This window comes from Galeopterus variegatus, unplaced genomic scaffold, assembly GCF_000696425.1.
Source record: "Galeopterus variegatus unplaced genomic scaffold, G_variegatus-3.0.2 Scaffold3588, whole genome shotgun sequence".
NCBI lineage: Eukaryota > Metazoa > Chordata > Mammalia > Dermoptera > Cynocephalidae > Galeopterus > Galeopterus variegatus.
The window spans coordinates 61765-81545 of NW_007729699.1; the positions used below are offsets into that span (position 1 = coordinate 61765).

The 19781-nt window shown below is 38.9% G+C and overlaps 1 protein-coding gene across 1 annotated transcript in view; it reads left to right on the top strand.

The window, feature by feature from the left end:
• The window catches only part of CD38 (CD38 molecule), a 51297-nt gene that overhangs the window by 17606 nt on the left and 13910 nt on the right, over window positions 1–19781 (top strand). Inside the window, exons 2-3 of the mRNA XM_008585472.1 lie at window positions 9836–9965; window positions 11648–11783. Coding sequence (XP_008583694.1) covers window positions 9836–9965; window positions 11648–11783 — 266 coding nt within the window. The remainder of the gene's footprint in view (window positions 1–9835; window positions 9966–11647; window positions 11784–19781) is intronic.

Below are 19781 nucleotides of genomic sequence, written 5' to 3' on the forward strand. Positions count from 1 at the left end.
GCCTCGCTCAGCCAGTGAGCGGGAACCGGTCTGTATGTGGGATCCGAACCCTCGGCGGGAGCACCTCCGCGCTTCCCAAGCGGCGCACTAGCGCAGTGAGCCACCGGGTCGGCCCGTTTCAGGAATTTTTTAATTCAAATAGATGATTAGTAAGGAACTAACTTGCTTAATAGTCTAGGAGAATACATGCTTAGTCTTGAAATGGGGGATGAAAAGAGAAGGTAGGGAAGGATAAAGTCAGGCCTATTGCTTTCTTAGAGATAAATTTATAATATGTTTAAATGCAGGCAGTGTTTCCCAAGATCTTCTCCAAAATAAATTCACAAAATTCATTATTTAACACAAATGAAAGAAAAGTAGGAATCAGTAACAAAAAAGACAGGCACCCTCCTTCATTGCACTTGGAGATTAAAACAACTCTTGACATGACTTCTTAACTAATAATCCAAATGATCTATTCTTCGTCCTTATCTTCCTCGACCAGTTAGGAGCCTTTGACACCGTTTGCTTTCCTCCTGCTTAATATACTTTTTTCACTTATGTTCCAGCACAACCCATTCTTCTACATCTTGTCCAAATTCCTGGTTGCTCCCTTATAGACTTTCTGGTTTTTTCTCCCAACCTCTTAATGTTGGAGTGCCTCAGGGCTCACTTTTGATCACCTTCTCTTGTTTGTCTTGACAATGATCTCATATAGTCTCAGGGCTTGCTTTCTCCTGAACTTCAGGCACGTACCTCCATCTGTTTATTCCACAGTTTCACTTGAATGTCTCACAGACGTTTTAAGCTTAATATGTCCCAAACTGAACTCCTGGTCAATGCTATACCTCCACCCAAAGCCTTCTCCATCCCAGCTGATGGCAACTCCTTCTTCCACTGTCCCAAGCTCCACACCTTGGAGTTATCACTGACTCCTTATTTTCTTTAACACATCATATCCAATCCATTAGGAAATTCACAGTGAATCCAGGATCTATCACTTCTCACCATCTCTGCTGCTACCACCCTGGTCCAAATCATTGTCTGCATTTGTCCAGATTACCGTCCTACCTACCTCTGCCTTTTCCCTCTTTTAAAGTGCACTCGACAAAGCAGCCAGAGAAATCCTTTGAAATTTAAGTAAAGTCATGTGCTTCTTGTGTTCAAAATTGTCTATGGCTCCTCACTTCACTACAAGTAGAAGCCAGTTCCTTCTGAGGACCTATGAAGAGCTGCTTGTTCTGACACCTTTACCTTTTCGACCTCATTTCTGTCGACTTCTTGCTTATGCTGCTCCAGCCACACTGACGTCTTTGCTGTTTCTTGAACATATCAGGCATTAAGGCCTTTGTAATGCTGGTTCTATCTGCCCAGTATGCTGTTCCCTTGGATGTTCTTTTGTATGGCTAAGTCCCTTGCTTCCTTCAATTCTTTACTCAGATGTCATCTACTGCCTTCCTTATCCAATGCTGAATGCTGCTACCTCCTTCCCCGTCACCTTACTTAGAAAATCCTAATTGCCTCAGTGAATTGCATCAAGTACTCACTTCTCCCACAAGGTGGCAGTCTTTACCTTAAATACAGGCTCCAGTAGCCTCAGATTTGAGAATAGTTGAGTTTACCTGCTTTTTTTTGGAGAAGGGACAGCCTGCTCTGCAGGACTTGACAGCTGGAAAATTCATAGATTGAGTGTAATTACCCCTCTAATTAAAGTGCTCTTAGGGAAGAGGATTTAGAGTGTGAGAGCTTTTCCTGGGGAGCAACACATTATGAAGGTGATGTTGCTTTATCGATGGGCACTTTGAAATATAGTTGTTATTTGTGGGAAGGGTGTAAGTTCAGAGAGTGGTGACAGCACTAAGTTATGACGCCAAAAGTAGGCTGGCAACATATAAACTGATTTTAACCACCCAGTAACTCTGTTTTTTTTTTTTAACCTTAGCATAAGACTTTAACCCTTTCTGCCCCAACCCCTCTTACATCCCAGCCCCTGGGAATAACACGGCCCTGTTCTGGTCTTGAACCACTCATGCGATCTGGGGAAACAAAAATCCCTCTCTGGGCCTTAGGTTCTTATTTCTTAGGGAAACGACCATCCCACAATTCCTCTCTGGGTATTAGGTGTTTTTTTTTTTTTTTTTCTGTCAGAACAAACTCTGTTCCAGGGGTAGGTCCATGATTTTAAATTTCCTGTGGGAGGCAGCACTGTTTAGCAGAAAGAACAAAGTGTGAAATGTCAGGCAGATCTGCCACTCCCTCACTGTGTGACCTTAGGCAAGGTACTAAGCTTCTCTGAGCTTCAGTCTCATCTCCAAACAGGGTTAAGGATAGTACCCTCCCCATGGGGCTAGTGTGAGAGTCAAAGGCAAGTGTGAGTTAGCACTTAGCACTTAAGTGTCTGGCAGGCAGGAGCACTCTGCAGTAATCCTGACTTTCCCTCCCTCCCTCTAGTGCTTCCTCTTACCTCTGGGAACCTGCAGTCAACCTGCCTTGAGTAGGTCAGAGGTAGGGAGATGGGGTAAGGGGTGAGCTCGAGGGATGAGTCATAGGGGGATAGAGTGAGTGGGGGACCTGGGGTCTGTTGTCAGAAGCAGAGTGGTAGGAAAGGGGAGGACTTACCATTGACCTTGAATCCTGACATTTGTGACCCTCCTTGCGTCGAGCCTCCAGATCACCATTTAAGGAGGAAAGCAGAAAACTGTGTCAGGCCAGCTCCCAAATGGCAGAGGCGGGGCTTCTTCTTTTTTTTTTTTTTTTTTTTTTTTTTTTTTTTTTTTTTTTTTTTTTTTTTTTTTTTTTTTTTTACCAACACCTCCACGTACAACCTTGTGCACTTTAGGTCCCAGAGAGGAAGGAGCCAAAGCAGGCCTGTGATCACTTTACTCAATTTAGCGCGAGGGGTGCTCCTGAGGGAAAGAAAGGAAGGCAGGTGAGCTGCGCTGATGTCCTCGTCAACTGGACCTCTGGGTAGATACATAGAATGATGGTATTTGCTAGAATGAAGAAACTCATCTTTTGAATGCCGTTAGCAGGATGTCCTTAATTAAAGGATTACTTCTAGAAAATAAATTCCAGAATTTGTGAGGCATGACTCTCTGGAAAATCATGTAAACTGTAGAGCTTGCTGTGATATAATACCAAGATGCTTCACCACTTAAATCCCCTGGCTTGATGAGGAACCCTCAAACCCTCACTAAGTGACTTATTCTGGGCCAGAAAGCATGTGTCCCTTGCAGGAAGGCAGGCAGGTCTCAGGGGCTTCGCAGGGTGTGCCATGCTTTCCTTGCTTTGTCTGAGCCTCTCCGGCCCCTGTCTCCTTGACATTATTTGTAAAATTTGATTCTGGGTACGGCCTGTGATTCGTGTGATTTGACAATCCAATCTTGCTTAAGGATGCAGGGAAGTCTTTAAAGTGGAGAGGAAGCTCCATTGGGTGAAAAGGGTCTGCAGCCCTAGCCCCCCACTCCACCCCATATTTCCATCATTAGACCTCAGGACATGAGTTTGGGGTGCCAACATTGTGAGGGGTCTTCAAAAAGTTCATGGAAAGATTTGTACTATCTTTTGTTTTTCCATAAACTTTTTGAAGTACCCTAGTAAGTTTATTCTCCAAGAAATATAAGAGCCCCAAATAACACAAAAATAGCACCAAAATAACAGGTGGCGACTGGGGGGGCTTGGACTTGAGATGTTCCCATATTTTAACACCTTCCAAGATTCTCAAACATTTGGTTTAATTGCTCAAGTGACTTAACAAGGAAATGAAAGTTTTGTTATGACTCCCATTGTAATATATGCTTATTATAGAAAAATAGAAAATATAGAGAAGAAAAGGTCAGGTCATAAAATGACCCTTATACTCCCAGTACCCATGAGTAACAATTCTTAAAACACGGTTTGATTACTTTGGGGTTTTTTCCAGTTTTTAAAATTGATTGTGATCATATTACATCTTTAATTTTTGAAAAATTTAAACCACCCATTTTTAGGTTACATGGATGAGTCCATTTTTTGCAATATAGAATAACAGGGTAAAAGTGGAGAAGTTCTTCATTCCTCTTCTCAGAGGCAACCCTATTTAACAGTTTGGGGCACATTCTTCTATTTTCTATAAGTTTAGGACTATTTTTTCATTTAATGTAAAATAAACACTTCCCAAGCTGTTCCACGCTCTGTATAAATACATTGCTCAAAGGCTGATGCTTTCTACCCCACTAAGCGGAGGCACCTGACGGACCATCCCCTCTTGCTGGTTACCCATCTCTCATCACTGTGGAGTCCACCCAAAGAAGCAAAGCCGGAAAGAGGCCAAATAAAAACCTACGGTGGTTATAAACGTAGACGGATTTTACATGTCAGGATAACATATTAGAATACACTGAGCGAACAAGTGAAGAAAAATCATTTTCAAAATACTAATCAACATTTAAACAAGGTGTTTCTGTTTTTTAAAATCCTGTTTCTTCCCTCTGGAGTGGAAAATGTTCTACTATTATTTATTGTGTTTTCAAGGTTTAGTGTCATGAGCAAGTCGCCAGCGCTCTAAATGTAATGTTTTGCTCTTTTCTATGCTCTGTACCATAAGGATAGGCTCTGTGCCTTAAGGATAGAAATTATATATATATATATAATAAAATATAAAATATAAATTATATACATCCACACACATATATCTTTATAACTCTGTGCCTGTTGTAAGACTCACAGAAGGACCTCAGTAAGTGTGTGTGGAATGAAAGAACGGGTGGAGCAAGCAACCTAAGCATTTGCTGAAGAATGAATGGACAAACAAAACACATATATGATGGAATATTATTCAGCCCTGAAAAGGAAAGAAATTCTGACGCATGCTACAGCACAGATGAACCTTGAGGATCTGATGCTAAGTGAAAGAAGCCAGTCACAGAAAGACCAATACTGTATGATTCCACTTATATGAGGTACCTAGAGAAGTCAAATTCATAGACATAAAGTTGAATGGTAGCTGCCAGGGACTGGGGGAGGAGGGGTGGGGAGCTGTTTAATGGGTTTAGAGTTTCAGGTTTGCAACATAAAGAGTTCTGGAGATTGGTTGCACAACGTGAATGTGCTTAATTCCACTGAATTGTACACTTAGAGCTGATTAAGATTAAATATTAGGGCTTGTGTTTTTTGCCACAATTAAAAATTAAAAAAAAAAAAAAAGATGGGTGGAGGGATGAAAAAAACATTTCTGTTGTGCTTAGGCTGGTGCTGTTTTCATTCTTTCTCTTAAAATTACAAATCTTGAAAGTAGAAAAAGTGGGCTCCATGACCTCTTTTTCATTTGCAAAAACACTTAAGAACAGGAAATGTCATAGAAGGAAAGCCTGAATTTTCTTAAAGGTGTCACATCATCAGAAATCCACACGAGGGCAGGCTGGGCATACTCTTATTGGTAAGAGCAATGAGTGCAAATGCCAGCAGGAAATGACTCTGGACAGAAAATCAATGAGGATGCTCAGATTTTAAGGTTTTATGATGGAGGAATTATAGTCAAATAATTCAAAGTGATATTATGACTTGCCTTCAAATTTGTTTACTAGCTGCACCAGTCCTGCCTGGGTCCCTGGTACCTGTTTAGCTCCATCATGATAGCTGAGTCAGGTGATTCTGAAAGAGCTATTTAAGGAAAACTTTCTTTCCTCTAAAAACATCTCAGGGGGCCTTTCCCTGTTACTGGAAGCCGTGTTTGGGATGGCCTCATGGGAGGCTGTCTGATTGTTTAGGAGCGTGGGCTTTGGACTTGGACAGTACTAGATGCAAATTCTGGCTGGGTTGACCTAGCTGTGGAGTCCTGGGTAAGTTATTTGGTCTGAGTTTGAAGGTAAAATGGAGATAATAATAGTAGGTTATTGTGAATGAGAATCCAAAGAGATGCCTGTAAAACACTTAGCAAGATGCCGGCCATAAAGAAGGCTCCTGGTAAATGTGAGCTGTTGTGGTTGTTTTAATCACTACAGTGATTAGTCATTGCTGATGATTGGCATACTAGCAGAAACCCAATGAAAGTAAAGTAAGAGAAATAAATAAAGCAGCCGTGGAGATGGTGGGAAGCAGGAGCTTGTTGTAGCTCTGAGTTTAAATACTCAGTAAAATACTGTTGAATGACTGATGACCTAACATTTAAGACCTTGGGCTCATCAGTCTTCCTTTTTGAACTTCGTGTTCCTCATGCATGAAACAGAAATTTAATGAGATCACTTGTCCTTACCCCCAGCTGACCATTAGAATCATTCAGGAGAGCTTTTTGAAAAATTCCAGGCTCTGCTCTCTTCCACTTTCCCTACTGTGAATTGGTTGGTCACCCCTAGAATTCTCATGGCTAAGGCTTCCAGTTTGGAACAAATGGCTGTGTACTGTTATCTCATGGTTTTGATTTCCATTTCTCTAGTGTGAGGTCCGATACACCCGGGATGTGTGGAAATTCTGGTCTGATCCTGAGTCTTTTCAGCAAACTGCACCCCCTGCAGTTCTATATTCCTGACCAGTCTCCACTGAGTGGTCCTGTGCTGACTGGAGTGCAGACCAGCTGTCCATGCTGTGTCCCAGTGTCCCCTGGAAGTCCTGTCTCCACCAACCCCCGCACCCTAAACACTTTTCATGGGGTGGGCCATGCACCAGTCCCTTGCGATGACTCACTGGCCTCTGAATGGCTCCTCTTTTCAGTTGCCTGTGGCCTTTTGCTCATATGTGGGTCTGCAGGAACCCTGTTAGTGGTCTGCTGGCCTGGGGGCCACCAAGGCCCTCCTCTCCCTTGCAGTCTCCAAGCAACTTCATACAAAGGGCACAGCTGTGTTTTTTGTAAGCTTTTGCTCCATGTGCTCATCAGGGCCAGCCTTGAAATGGTTGGGGCTCAAAATTGTTGGAGAGGTCCCTTCTTTCTCTCATCACAGCTTCTCCCACCTTTATGATCTCCATAGTTCTCTCCTCTTCCCCTGAGCTCTAGCGGTCCCAGGTTGGCAATCTTTGCTTTTTAATAGTTGTAAATTGGTTGACTGTGGGAGAGAGTGACACTGGGGACAGTCTTGATTCTCCGCTTCCATTCATCTGTTGATGGTCACTAAGGTTGATTCCATATCATCTTGGCTATTGCGAATAAACATGGGGTACAGATACCTTTTTGGTATACTGATTTTCTTTCCTTTGGATAAATACCCAGTGCTGGGACAAATAGATAGGATTATACCAAACCAAAACCTTCTGAAAAGCAAAGGAAACAATAAACAGAGTGTGTGGGAGAAAATATTTGTAAACTATTAATCTGATAAGGGATTAATATCCAGAATATACAAGGAAATCAAACAGTTCAACAGCAAAAATACAAGTTGTTTGATTAAAAAATAAGCAATGGCCCAAGTAGACAGTTCCTAAAAGAAGACATATAAATGGCCAACAGATATATGAAAAAATGCTTAACATTACTAATCATCAGGGAAATGCAAATCAAAACCACAATGAGATACCATCTTACTTTAGTTAGAATGGCTATTATCAAAAAGACAAAAAAAAAACAAACAAACAACAAATGTTGGTGAGGATGAAGAGAAAAGGGAATTCTTATGCACTGTTGTTGGAAATATAAATTAGTATAGCCATTATGGAAAAATAGTATGGAAATTCTTCAAAAAACTAAAGATAAAATGTTTAGGTTTTTTTTAAAAATTTCAATCTTTTAAAATTTATTAAGACTTGTTTTATAGCTTAATATATGGTCTATCCTTGGAGATGTTTTATGTGCAGTTGAGAAGAATACGTATTTTTCTGCTGGTTGGTGGAATGTTTTGTATATGTCTGTTAGGTCTAATTGGATGATAGTGCTACTCGAGTAATCTATTTCCTTCTTGATCTTTTGTCCAGTTGAGGAGTTACTTTTCTCTTGCTGCTTTCAGTATTCTTTGTCCTTGTCTTTTCACACCTCGACTATGATGTTTTTAGGTGTGGGTCTTTGACTTTATCCTACTTGAAGTTTGTTGAGCGTATTGAAGGTGTAAGTTAATATTCATCAAATTTGAGATGTTTTCAGGCAGCATTTCTTCAAAAATTTTTTCCTGGCCCCTTTTCTTTCTCGTCTTCTTTTCTGACTCCTTTTATGTATATCTTGGTATACTTAATCCCAAGTTTGCTGATTCTTCTTCCCGTTCAAACCTGTCGTTGAGCCTCTCCAGTGAAATTTTCATTTCAGTTATTTTACTTTCAACTTTAGAATTTCTATTTGATTCTTTTTAGAAAATGATTTCTGTCTGTCTACTGATATTCTTTATTTGTAAAAACTTTATTTTCGTACTCTCATTTAATTCCCTATGAATATTTAATTCCCCAGTTTTTTCTTTTAAGTTTTTTTTTAAAAGTCTCTTCTTGGTCCCAACAGGTGAGGCCACCTCATGCACCTGCAGTATTATATATAATTGTCATTGATTGCTTTCATGAATGCTCAATAGATAGAGTTGTTCATGCAGAGTGAACTCTAAGTCATGTTAAGTAAAGACAAGTCCTGAGAAGTAAGATTTTCAGCAAGCTTCCAGACAGGCCAAATAGTGACAGTTCTCTGGGGACAGGGTTTTTAGGGAGACCCAAACCAGTTTCCCACCCTCCAATGTCTGCTAGGCTGCTGTTTTTTCACAGCTATCAAGGTTATGGAACTGTTGGATTTCAAGGCTTTCGTGGAGCTGGGGAGAAGGAGATAGAATTAAGGCAAGTTAGGTAAAATGCCACAAGCCTCTTGTTCTAACCAAGATTTAACCATTTTTTTTTCTCGAATAAACACCTTTCATATTTTTACAAAGTTTAGTTAGTTTTTAGAGTTTTAAGAAGTTGGTTGATAGTTCTTGCCAGAGTTCTCATTGCCTTTACGAAGATAGAGAATTTCGGAGTTCCTCTCAGTCCATTCTGGAAGTGAAATCTTAATCCTTTAATCTTACATATGTTTTGAATCTCATAGGAATCACATTCAATCGCCCATTCAATCTACGAACTTTATTTTGAAGCTAGAACTAGGGGGACAGAGGGATGAATCAGACGGTCCCTGGCTCAAGGACTCACATTCTAGGCAAATAGTCCTGTTCCCAGCTAACTTTCCTTTGAGACAGGATGAATTGGAGGCAGAGTGTAAGGAGCAAATCTGCTCTTCCTTAGAGGAACAGAGGGTTCTCTGAGGAATGTGGCCTTAAGAAGCCCTTAAATCGATCCATAAATTATAACCTCAAACTTATTCATCACTCACTGCTGGAGAAGCTCATAGCACACAGGGACAGCAGAATCATGTCTCCCAGCTCCTGGTCACTCCAGGGCATGGTCATGGAATGTGGATAGGATTTGAAGAGGTGGATGGGGGAGGAGAGAGGCACAGTGTTGGCAAAGAGATGGAAAAATTCAGAGAAAGTTCAACCAGAAAGCTGGACTTTTCTGAAGGCAATAGGAATTCTTAAGTGTTTTTTTTTTTAATCGTGTGTAATGTGAGAAGTAGAAAACTAGTTGCCTTTATATGTTCTTCTCAACTTTATTCAACACTATGTAACTGAGCCTTAATGACCCGACTCTGTACCCTGACGTCAGAAAGATGCAGACATGAATCTTGGCTCTAGATGAACGTTGCCATCTGTGTGAGCTAGGGAAGTTCATTTTAACCTTACTGAGCCTCTGTTTCATCTGTGAAGCTGGGAGGGTAATGGCCCTTCTCACAAAAATGTCATAGAGATGAGACGAGATAATATGTATGGACTACCTGACACACAGTAGATGCTTCCTAACTGAGATGTTTGTGGTAATTATGCTTCAAAAATATTTTTAAAATCTAATTATCAATGTTTTATTTTATTTTCTGTGTTTTATCTCACAGAGATAAAGACTGCCAAAAGATATGGGATGCATTCAAAAATGCATTTATTTCCAAGAATCCTTGCAACATTAGAGAAGACGACTATCAACCACTAATGAAGATGGCAAATCAGACTGTACCTTGTAACAAGGTAACTGGGGCAAGTTATAGATTTTAAAACAGGGGATAAAATTCAGAGGGAAGAGGTCACAGGACCAAATTTTGATTAGGATGAAGGAAGAGGAAAAATCTGGGCATTAGAATGTGGATATGGTTAGTAGAAATGGAGTTTGTGGGGCCATTGTGGGGACCCTGATATCATCAGGATTTAGGACATCCGAGGAAAGGAAGAAAGAGACAGAAATGGGGATATGGAGAGAAGAATGAGAACTGGAAAAATCAGGCAAAACAAACCTAATATCAAACTGCACTCAAACAAACAAAAATAATCCTACCTTATAGAATTACAAAACTTTCCCCTGATCTGATTATAATAACAATAACAATAACAATAACAATAATAAATAACAATGTCAATTTGCATTTGCAGAGTGCTCTTCTGCTTGCAAAGGACTCTCCTAACCCTTATTTTCTTAGGCCTTCACAGCCATCCTGTGGAATAGGCAGGTCAGGTGTCAGCATTCCCATTTCACCAGTGAAAAAACTGCAGCGTAGTGAGTTTAGGTGGCTGCCCAGATTTGGCAGGCTTGAAAGTGAGTGACTCTTTGAAATGTAACTAGTACAAGACTTGGAGCAATAGAGGTCTGGGTTTCAATACATTGATTATCCTGGATAAGGTCCATCATGGAGTGCATCTTTTCTAAAGTCAGTGCTTAAGGCAAAAATTCCACATACTTGAAATTGTCTTTGTGAAACTCTTAAATGCATCCACAAATGACGGCCTCTCATCCCATCGTTAGCAAGCTGGAGTTATTTTGGAGCTTCTGTTGGGCACCAAGCACAGTGCCTTCTATGGAGGAGGTGCTTGGCAAATAATAACCCAGGCTGACATTTGTCGAAAAGTGACTGTGGGACAGACACTGTGCTAAGCAATTTATTCACATTATCTCATTTTATCTCCCCAGGATCCCCTGAGTTTAGAACAGTCATTGTCGTTACCATTTTATAGATGTGGAAAGTGAGGCTTAGTGATGCTTTGATTGCCCAAGGTCAGTTGGCTAATAGGTGGGATGCTGGGGCTTCAGTAAGGAGTGACTCCAGGCCCGTGCTCCGAGATACCACCCTCCTCTGCCTCCTATTGAGAATGAATAGATTCATGGAAAAGAGTGTTATTCAGAAATGTGACTGTCTGTACCTTTAGAAGAGACCTTGAAAAAAACCCCAGTTTTTTTTTTTTGTTTGTTTGTTTTCCTGGTGGGGTTAGGAGAGATCTGGGGAAAGCGGAAGGGATTATGGAACTCTTTGAGAATCCAACAGCACTTTCAAAAAATAGCACATAGACAACAGTTTTTTGTAGATCCCTTTAGTAATATTGGAACTCCCTAATGCCTCCTCCAGATGAGGACTGATCTTACATTATTTATAAGGTTTCAATCGGTGGCTTTTAGACTTTCAATTGCAACCCAGAACAGTAAATTCATTTTACATTGTTACCTAGAACACACACACACACACACACACACACACACACACACACGCTGTTGTGCTCTCTCTCACACACAAAGCAAAATGCACACAACAATCATCACCCTTACTATATGTGATTCAGTCTGGAATGTTCTGTTTTCTTTCATTTATGAAAATGTAGATTTATTTATTTATTTTTACCTACTAAATTCATCTCAATAATAGGCTGTGTTTATTCTTTCTTAGACCCTCTTATGGAGCAAGACTAATGAGCTGGCCCATCAGTACACACGGGTCCGGCAGGATATGTTCACCTTGGAGGACACGCTGCTGGGCTACATCGCTGATAACCTCATGTGGTGCGGCGATGCGAGCTCTTCTGGTGAGGAGCTGGGCCACGTGGGACTGCCGGGGAGGTGCAGGGTCAAGGAGCCCTGAGCTCTGCTAGGGGCCCTAAAGATCGGGCTGGGGAAATAGGCCATAAGCACCTACCCTGACGCTATCTCCACCCTTACTGACAACTCAGGCTGTGTACCATAGCATTCCCTAGACCAATCCCTGTTTTACTGAAAAATTGACTTCTGAGTTTGGGGTTGCCCTTGCTCCCTGATTCCATCTTTTTTTTTTAAGTGTTCATGGATCCTGTTTCTGAATTATTTGTATTGTGCTTTCTTATAAGGGCATCATTCGGGACCAAAGAATTCCAGAACAGGATGAGGCCTCAGAGGGACTGAGGCCAAAGTCCTTGTTCTATAGAACCACTGTGGCAGCCTGTGGCAGCCATGGGGTGGGCTCCTCTGCATCTCAGGCCAGTCTGTGGCTATGACGTCATTTTTCAGAGATGGCCTTATCCTGCCCAGAAAGACCCAGAACATCTCACTGTGGGAAGGTATTTTCTACTCACAAAACCCTATGGGGCCTGTTTTCACTTTTTTTTTCTTTCTCTTTTTATTTATACAGTGGATATTTTTACTTTATATTGTTTTATTTTTATTGCTTTTGACCATTTGTTTTTAAAAACTTATGTTATTGTAGCTTCTTCATTCCTGGTTTGCACTATTTTCAATTATAAAAATGAAGCATTCTTATTTAAAAAAACAACTTGCATATTACAGAAATGCACACAAGTAAAAAGTGAAGGGCACCCCGCATCCTTCCCCCACCCTCTCCACGTTGCTTCTCAAAGGGCAGTTATTGTCCACAATTTGGTGCATATCCTTCCAGACTTTTCCCTATACCCATATAAATATATATATTTAAAATGTGCACATACTGTTCTGCAACTTGCATAATTCACTTAAAATTAGTAAGGATAAAGATAACCATATTCTTTTAAAAGGCTTCATCACTAACCAATCCTATTGGTAGACATTTGGGTTATTTTGGTTTTTGTTGCTTTTACAACCACCGTTGCAAAAAACACTTTAGTGTATGCACATACACTGCATGCTTGAAGTATATTATAAATGTAATTTCAGTGTTAAAGGATAAATTGTGATAAAAACTAATAAAATGTCATTTAAAAGATGGTAACAATTTATACTCTCTTCAAGAGTATATAGGAGGTTGTTTATTTACCTATACCCTCACTGATACTAGGTAATATTTGAAAATTTTTTGACCCATTGGTAAAAACATAATACCTTGCTATATTTTGAATTTCTTTGATTGTGAGGCTAAGCATATATATTAATGGTAGATATTTCTATTGATTATGTAAACCGGCAGTTTATTATTTTAACTATCTTTATTGAGTTTATTTTCTTAATAGTAGATGTTCATTATAAATTAATAATAAGAGCTAATGCTAATAATAAGAGTAATGCTTACTGGGCACTTACAAAGTTCCCACGTTTTACACGCTTTATGAGTATTCACTCATTTAATCCACAGCACCATGAGGCCCCATAGGATCCCATTTTACAGATGAGAAGTCTGAGGCACAATTATGTTACTTGCCAGCTGGCAAGTGGCAGATCTGGGAGCAAACAGAGAAAGACTGGCTTGTGAACTTGTGCTTCTAGCTGTTGTATTGTTCTGCCTGTTTTCCGGCACAAGGTGGCAAATCTATTTTTCTTAGTTTGAACTTTTCTTTTAATCTTGTTTATAGTCTGTCTTTTGCCACACAGAAATGCAGAAAACCTGTTGGTCCTTTTCCTCATGGCTTCTTGTTAAAAAGATTTTCCTCACACCAAGATTAGAGAAGTGTTCTATATTTTCATCCACTAGTTTCACTTTTGTAATGTTTAAATTTACACTTAATTCTGAGTCTTCCCACCCAGAATATGGTATATGATTATGTTTCTCCATTTATTCTCTTTTTTTATTAAGTTTTATAGTTTTTGCCATGTTTCCCGTTTTCCTTTCTAAATTTCTTTTTTAACAATTTAACTCTTTTCTTGGTCATTCATTTAACATTTTTAGCTTTTAAATTTGTTTACAGTAAACTTTTCTCCTTTGGTTTTATTTTTCCATTCACCACATCAATTCTTCCTGGGAATGAAATGGTGATAGAGAAAATAATCTATTTTTGTAAATCTATTTGCATTATTTTTTGCTTTCTTTTAAATTGAATTTTGTATATGTTGTTTATTTTATCTACTTTCTTCTTCAGCTTCAATTTTTATTAATTTCAATCTCTTTCTCACTATTATATTGGCTATTTTTCAGGTTCATGATTTTTTATATATATGCATATATATATATATAAACTTTTTTATTTAACTGTAAATTGACAATTTATAATTGTATATATTTATGGGGCAAAAACTGATATTATGATTTATGAATACAATGTGGAATAATTAAATCAACCTAACCAACACATCCATCATCTGAAATACTTGGCACTTTTTGTAGTGAGAACATTTAAAATCTACTCTTAGCAATATTGAAATGTACAATGTTCTATTAACTATATACACCACACTGTGCAATAGATCTCAAAAAAAACCTTATTCCTCCTGTTTAACTAAGATTTTGTACCCTTTGATCATCATCTCGCCATCCCTGCACATGCCCAGCCTCCCTAACCACCGTTCTACTCTCCGCTTCTATGAGTTTGATTGTTTTAGATTCCACACATACATGAGAACACGTGGTATTTTTCTTTCAGTGCCTGGCTTATTTCACTTAATGTAAAGTTCTCCAATTCCATCTATGTTGTCACCAATGACAGAATTTTCTTCTTTTTTAAAGGTTGAATAATATTCCATTGTGCATATATGCCACATTTTCTTTATCCATTTATCCACTGTTGGACACTTAGGTTGATTCCGTAACCTGGCTATTGTAAATAGTGCTGTAACGAGCACGTGCATGCAGACATCTCTTTGACAAACCGATTTCAAATCTTTTGGGTAAACACACTGAAGTGGGAGTGCTGGGCCATGTGATAATTCTATTTTTAGTTTTTCGAGGAAAATCGATATAGTTTTCCATAATGGAAAACTAGTTTACGTTCATACTAACAGTGTTCAAGGGTTCCCACTTCACCACATCCTCACCAATACTTGTTTTCTTTAGTCTTTTTGAGAAGGGCCATTCTGACAAGTGTGAGATGATATCTCATTGTGGTTTTAATTTGCATTTCCCTAATGATAAGAGATGTTGAGTATTTTCTCTCTTGGTCATTTGTATGTCTTCTTTTGAAAAATGTCTATTTATTTTCATAGCCTATTTTTTAATTGAGTTTTTTTGTTTCCTTGCTATGGAGTTGTTTGGGTTCCTCATATATCTTGGATCTTAACCCCTTATCCAATGTATGGTTTGCATATGTTTTCTCCTATTCTGTGGGTTGTCTCTTCACACAGTTAATTATTTACTTTGTTGAGCAGTTGAAATGAAAGTGTTCTTATCCTTCCAATTTGGTTTTCCTTCAGTTCTGCAGACCACATGGGTGTCTTGTTCTTTTTTCCCAGTATTGGAGCTTTCAAAAAGATGTTCTGGTCTGTGGATAGTTGCTAGTTGGACTTTCTGTGGGTGGGGGGTTGGGGGGAGGAGTAAAGCCTGAGACTTCCTGCTGCTCCATCTTGCTGATGTTACTTCTCCAGGCCATAAGTATTTAGTTCTGGAGGATGAGAAGTCCAAGGTGAAGGCGCTGGCAGATTCAGTGTCCAGTGAAGGCTTACGCTCTGCTTCCAAGATGGCACTTTGTAGCTGCAGCCTCACATGGCAGAAGGCAGAAGGGCAAAAGGGTCTGATCTTTGTATTTTCATTTTTCTATATTCTGGCTTAAATGTTTTTCTTAATTTTTCTTTACCTGACTTAGTTTTACCTCATTTATTGCTTTTACTATGAAGTTCTTAATTTATGTTATAGCTGTCTAATCTCTTTTTCTTTTGCCTTTTTGTATTCTTAATTTAATTTCTCTACTTGTCAAATTTCCTTTTTCTTTTTACTGCTAACTTTATATTTTTATTTAATGATGTGTTTGCATAATGGTAGGCAGCAAGGGGCAAGTATCCTAGTGTGGAGAGGGAAAGTGACAAATAGGACATTTTTTCTTCTAGATGTGGTTGTGAAGATAAAAGGGGTTTATGTTTATGAAAACCTATAAACTGTAAGCACTTTACAAAATGTATGTTCATTTTATCATCAACATTTTTCCTCCATTGGGAGACGATTCAAATTCATCTTTTGAATCCGTGATAATTATTTACATGTATACATGGAAATGTTTTTATTTATTTATTTTATTTGTAGTGACTTTTGTTCTTAAAGCATTTAATTATTGTAAAACTTCCAGAATTACTTTATCAATCTAGGAAAGGATTCCAATCTAGAACTTTCCTTGCTGTCACTACCAGTGTTTTATACTCAAGAACTGTCTGTGGTCTGTGTGTATTAGTTTCCTGTGGCTGTTGTAAGAAAGTACCATAAATTGGGTGGCTTTAAAAAGTAGAAATTTACGGATTTATTTTTCTTTTTTGGCGGCTGGGCAGTCCAGAGATCCAAACTTGCGACCTTGGTGTTATAAGGCTGCACTCTAACCAACCAGGCTAACCAGCCAGAGGCCATGACAGTCGATTACATTGCATAATGTTGAACATACTAATCATCCTGATTTGAACATCACATACTGCACACAGGTATTGATATTCAACATTGTACCCCACAGATATGTACAATCAACTATGTTCCAATTTAAAAAGAAGGAAATTATAAAAAAGAAAATTGAAAGACTATCATTAAAAAAGCAATAACACAAAAATCATGTTTATTTTACACAGTCCTGTATCAATAAATAATATAAAAAAAAAACCAATAGAAATTTACTGTGTTACAGTTATGGAGGCTTGAAGTTCAAAACCAAGGTGTCGGCTGGGCCAGGCTCTCTCTGATCGCTCTAGGGGAGGAACTTTCTTTGCCTTTTCCAGCTATTGATGGTTGCTGACAATCCTCGGTGTTCTTTGGTGTTTAGATGCATTACTCCAGCCTCTGTCACCATTGTCATATGGCTGTCTTCTCCCTGTGTGTCTTCACATCACCTTACCTCTGTGAGTCTCTGTTTCTGTGTCCAAATTTCCCCTCCATGTAAGAACACCAATTATATTGAGTTAGGGTCCACCCACCCTAGTGACCTCATCCTAATTTGATTACATCTGCAGAGACCCTATTTCAAAGTAGAGTCACATTCACAGGTACCAGGGGTTAGGACTCAACATGTCACTTGGGAGGACAAAGTTCAACCCATAAGAAGGTAGAAGTAGAACGATGGTGTTTCTTTAGGGGCAGCTCTCCGCAAACCCAGAGAGGAAACACACACCTGCCATGCTGTCTGATTTCTGGGTGTAAGAAAGTGTTCGAGGGACTCTCTCCATACACCTTCCCCTACCTGCCTGATAATGCAAAGTTGAGGTAAGATATTCCCAGATTCTCCTTCCTTCCTTTCTGCAGGGACTGGTCCTTCTGAGACTTATTTATTAAAGATTTTATTTTATATCACATAGTTCTTGGACACAACTTTGAGTCATTTTTTATTTTTTAATTTAATTTTATTTTGTCAATATACAATGTGATTGATTCTTGTGGCCCATTACCTAAACCTCCATCCATCCCCTCTCTCCCCCTCCCTCCCAACAACCTCATATCAACTTCAAGGAATTGTAATTGTTGTGTATTCTTTCCCCTCCCCCATTTATTTGTGTATTTATTTATTTATTCATTTTTAGCTCCCACAAATAAGTGAGAATATGTGATATTTCTTTCTGTGCCTGACTTGTTTCACTTAATATAATTCTCTCTAGGTCCATCCATGTCATTGCAAATGGCAGTATTTCATTGTTTTTTATAGCTGAGTAATATTCTATTCTGTAGATATACCACATTTTCAGTATCCACTCATCAGATGGACATTTGGGCTGGTTCCAGCTCTTAGCTATTGTAAATAGTACTGCAGTGAACATTGGAAAACAGGTATACCTTTGACTTGAAGATTTCCATTCCTCTGGGTATATTCCCAGCAGTGGGATAGCTGGGTCATATGGTAGATCTATCTGAAATTTTTGAGGAACCTCCATACCATTTTCCATAGAGGCTGCACCATTTTGCATTCCCACCAACAGTGTATGAGAGTTCCTTTTTCTCTGCAGCCTTGCCAACATTTATCATGCACGGTCTTTTGGATATTAGCCATCTTAACTGGGGTGAGATGGTTTCTCAGTGTGGTTTGATTTGCATTTCCCGAATGCTCAGTGATGTTGAGCATTTTTTCATCTGTCTGTTGGCCATCTGTATATCTTCCTTTGAGAAATGCCTATTTGGCTCTTTTGCCCATTTTTTAATTGGGTTACTTGTTTTTTTGTTGTAAAGTTGTTTCAGTTCCTTGTATATTCGGGATATTAATCCTTTGTCAGATGTATATTTTGCAAATATTTTCTCCCACTCTGTTGGTTGTCTTTTAACTCTGTTAATTAATTTCTTTTGCAGTGCAGAAGCTTTTTAGTTTGATATAATCCCATTTGTTTATTTCTCTTTTGGTTGCCCATGCTTTTGGGGTCGTATTCATGAAGTCTGTGTCCAGTCCTACTTCCTGAAGTGTTTCTCCTATGTTTTCTTTAAGAAGTTTTATTGTTTCAGGGTGTATATTTAATTCTTTAATCCATTTTGAGTTGATTATACTATATGGTGAGAGGTATGGGTCTAGTTTCATTCTCCTGCATATTGATATCCGGTTATCCCATCACCATTTGCTGAAGAGGCAGTCTCTTCCCCGGTGTATAGGCTTGGTGCCTTTGTCAAAGATCAGATGGCTGTAGGTGTGTGAGTTGATTTATGGATTCTCTATTCTATTCCATTGATCAGTCTGTCTGTTTTTATGTGAGTACCATGCTGTTTTGGTTATAATAGCTTTGTAGTATAGTTTAAAGTCAGGTAGTGTTATGCCTCCAGCTTTATTTTTTTTTGCTCAGAATTGCTTGGCTATGCGTGGTGTTTTGTTATCCCATATAAATGTCTGGATAGTTTTTTCCATTTCTGAGAAAAATGTCATTGGAATTTTGATGGGGATTGCATTGAATTTGTATATCACTTTGGGTAGTATGGACATTTTCACTATGTTGATTCTTCCAATCCAAGAGCATGGGATATCTTTAGAATTTGTATATAACTTTGGGTAGTATGGACATTTTCGCAATGTTGGTTCTTCCAATCCAAGAGCATGGGATATCTTTCCATCTTCTTGTGTCCTCTTTAATTTCTCTCAGCAGTGGTTTGTAGTTCTCATTATAGAGATTTTTCACATCCTTGGTTAACTCAATTCCTAAGCTCTCAGTGGTGGTTTGTAGTTCTCATTATAGAGATTTTTCACATCCTTGGTTAACTTTATTCCTAAGTATTTTATTTTTTTGGTGGCTATTTTAAATGGGCAAGCTTTCTTGATTTTCCTTTCTGCATGTTCACTATTGGAGAATAGAAATGCTACTGATTTTTGTGTGTTGATGTTGTATCCTGCTACTGTGCTGAACTCATTAATCACCTCCAAGAGTTTTTTTGTAGAGGCTTTAGGCTGTTCGATATATAGGATCATGTCATCTGCAAACAGAGACAGTTTGACTTCATCTTTTCCAATCTGGATGCACTTTATTTCCTTCTCTTCTCTGATTGCTCTGGCTAGTACTTCCAACACTATGTTGAACAGGAGTGGTGAGAGTGGGCATCCTTGTCTGGTTCCCATTATTAAAGGAAAAGCTTTCAGCTTTTCCCCATTCAGGATGATATTGGCAGTGGGTTTATCATACATGGCTTTAATTATGTTGAGATACTTTCCATCGATACCTAACTTATAGAGGGTCTTTGTCATGAATGAGTGCTGAATTTTATCAAATGCTTTTTCAGCATCAACAGAGATGATCATATGGTCCTTGTCTTTGATTTTATT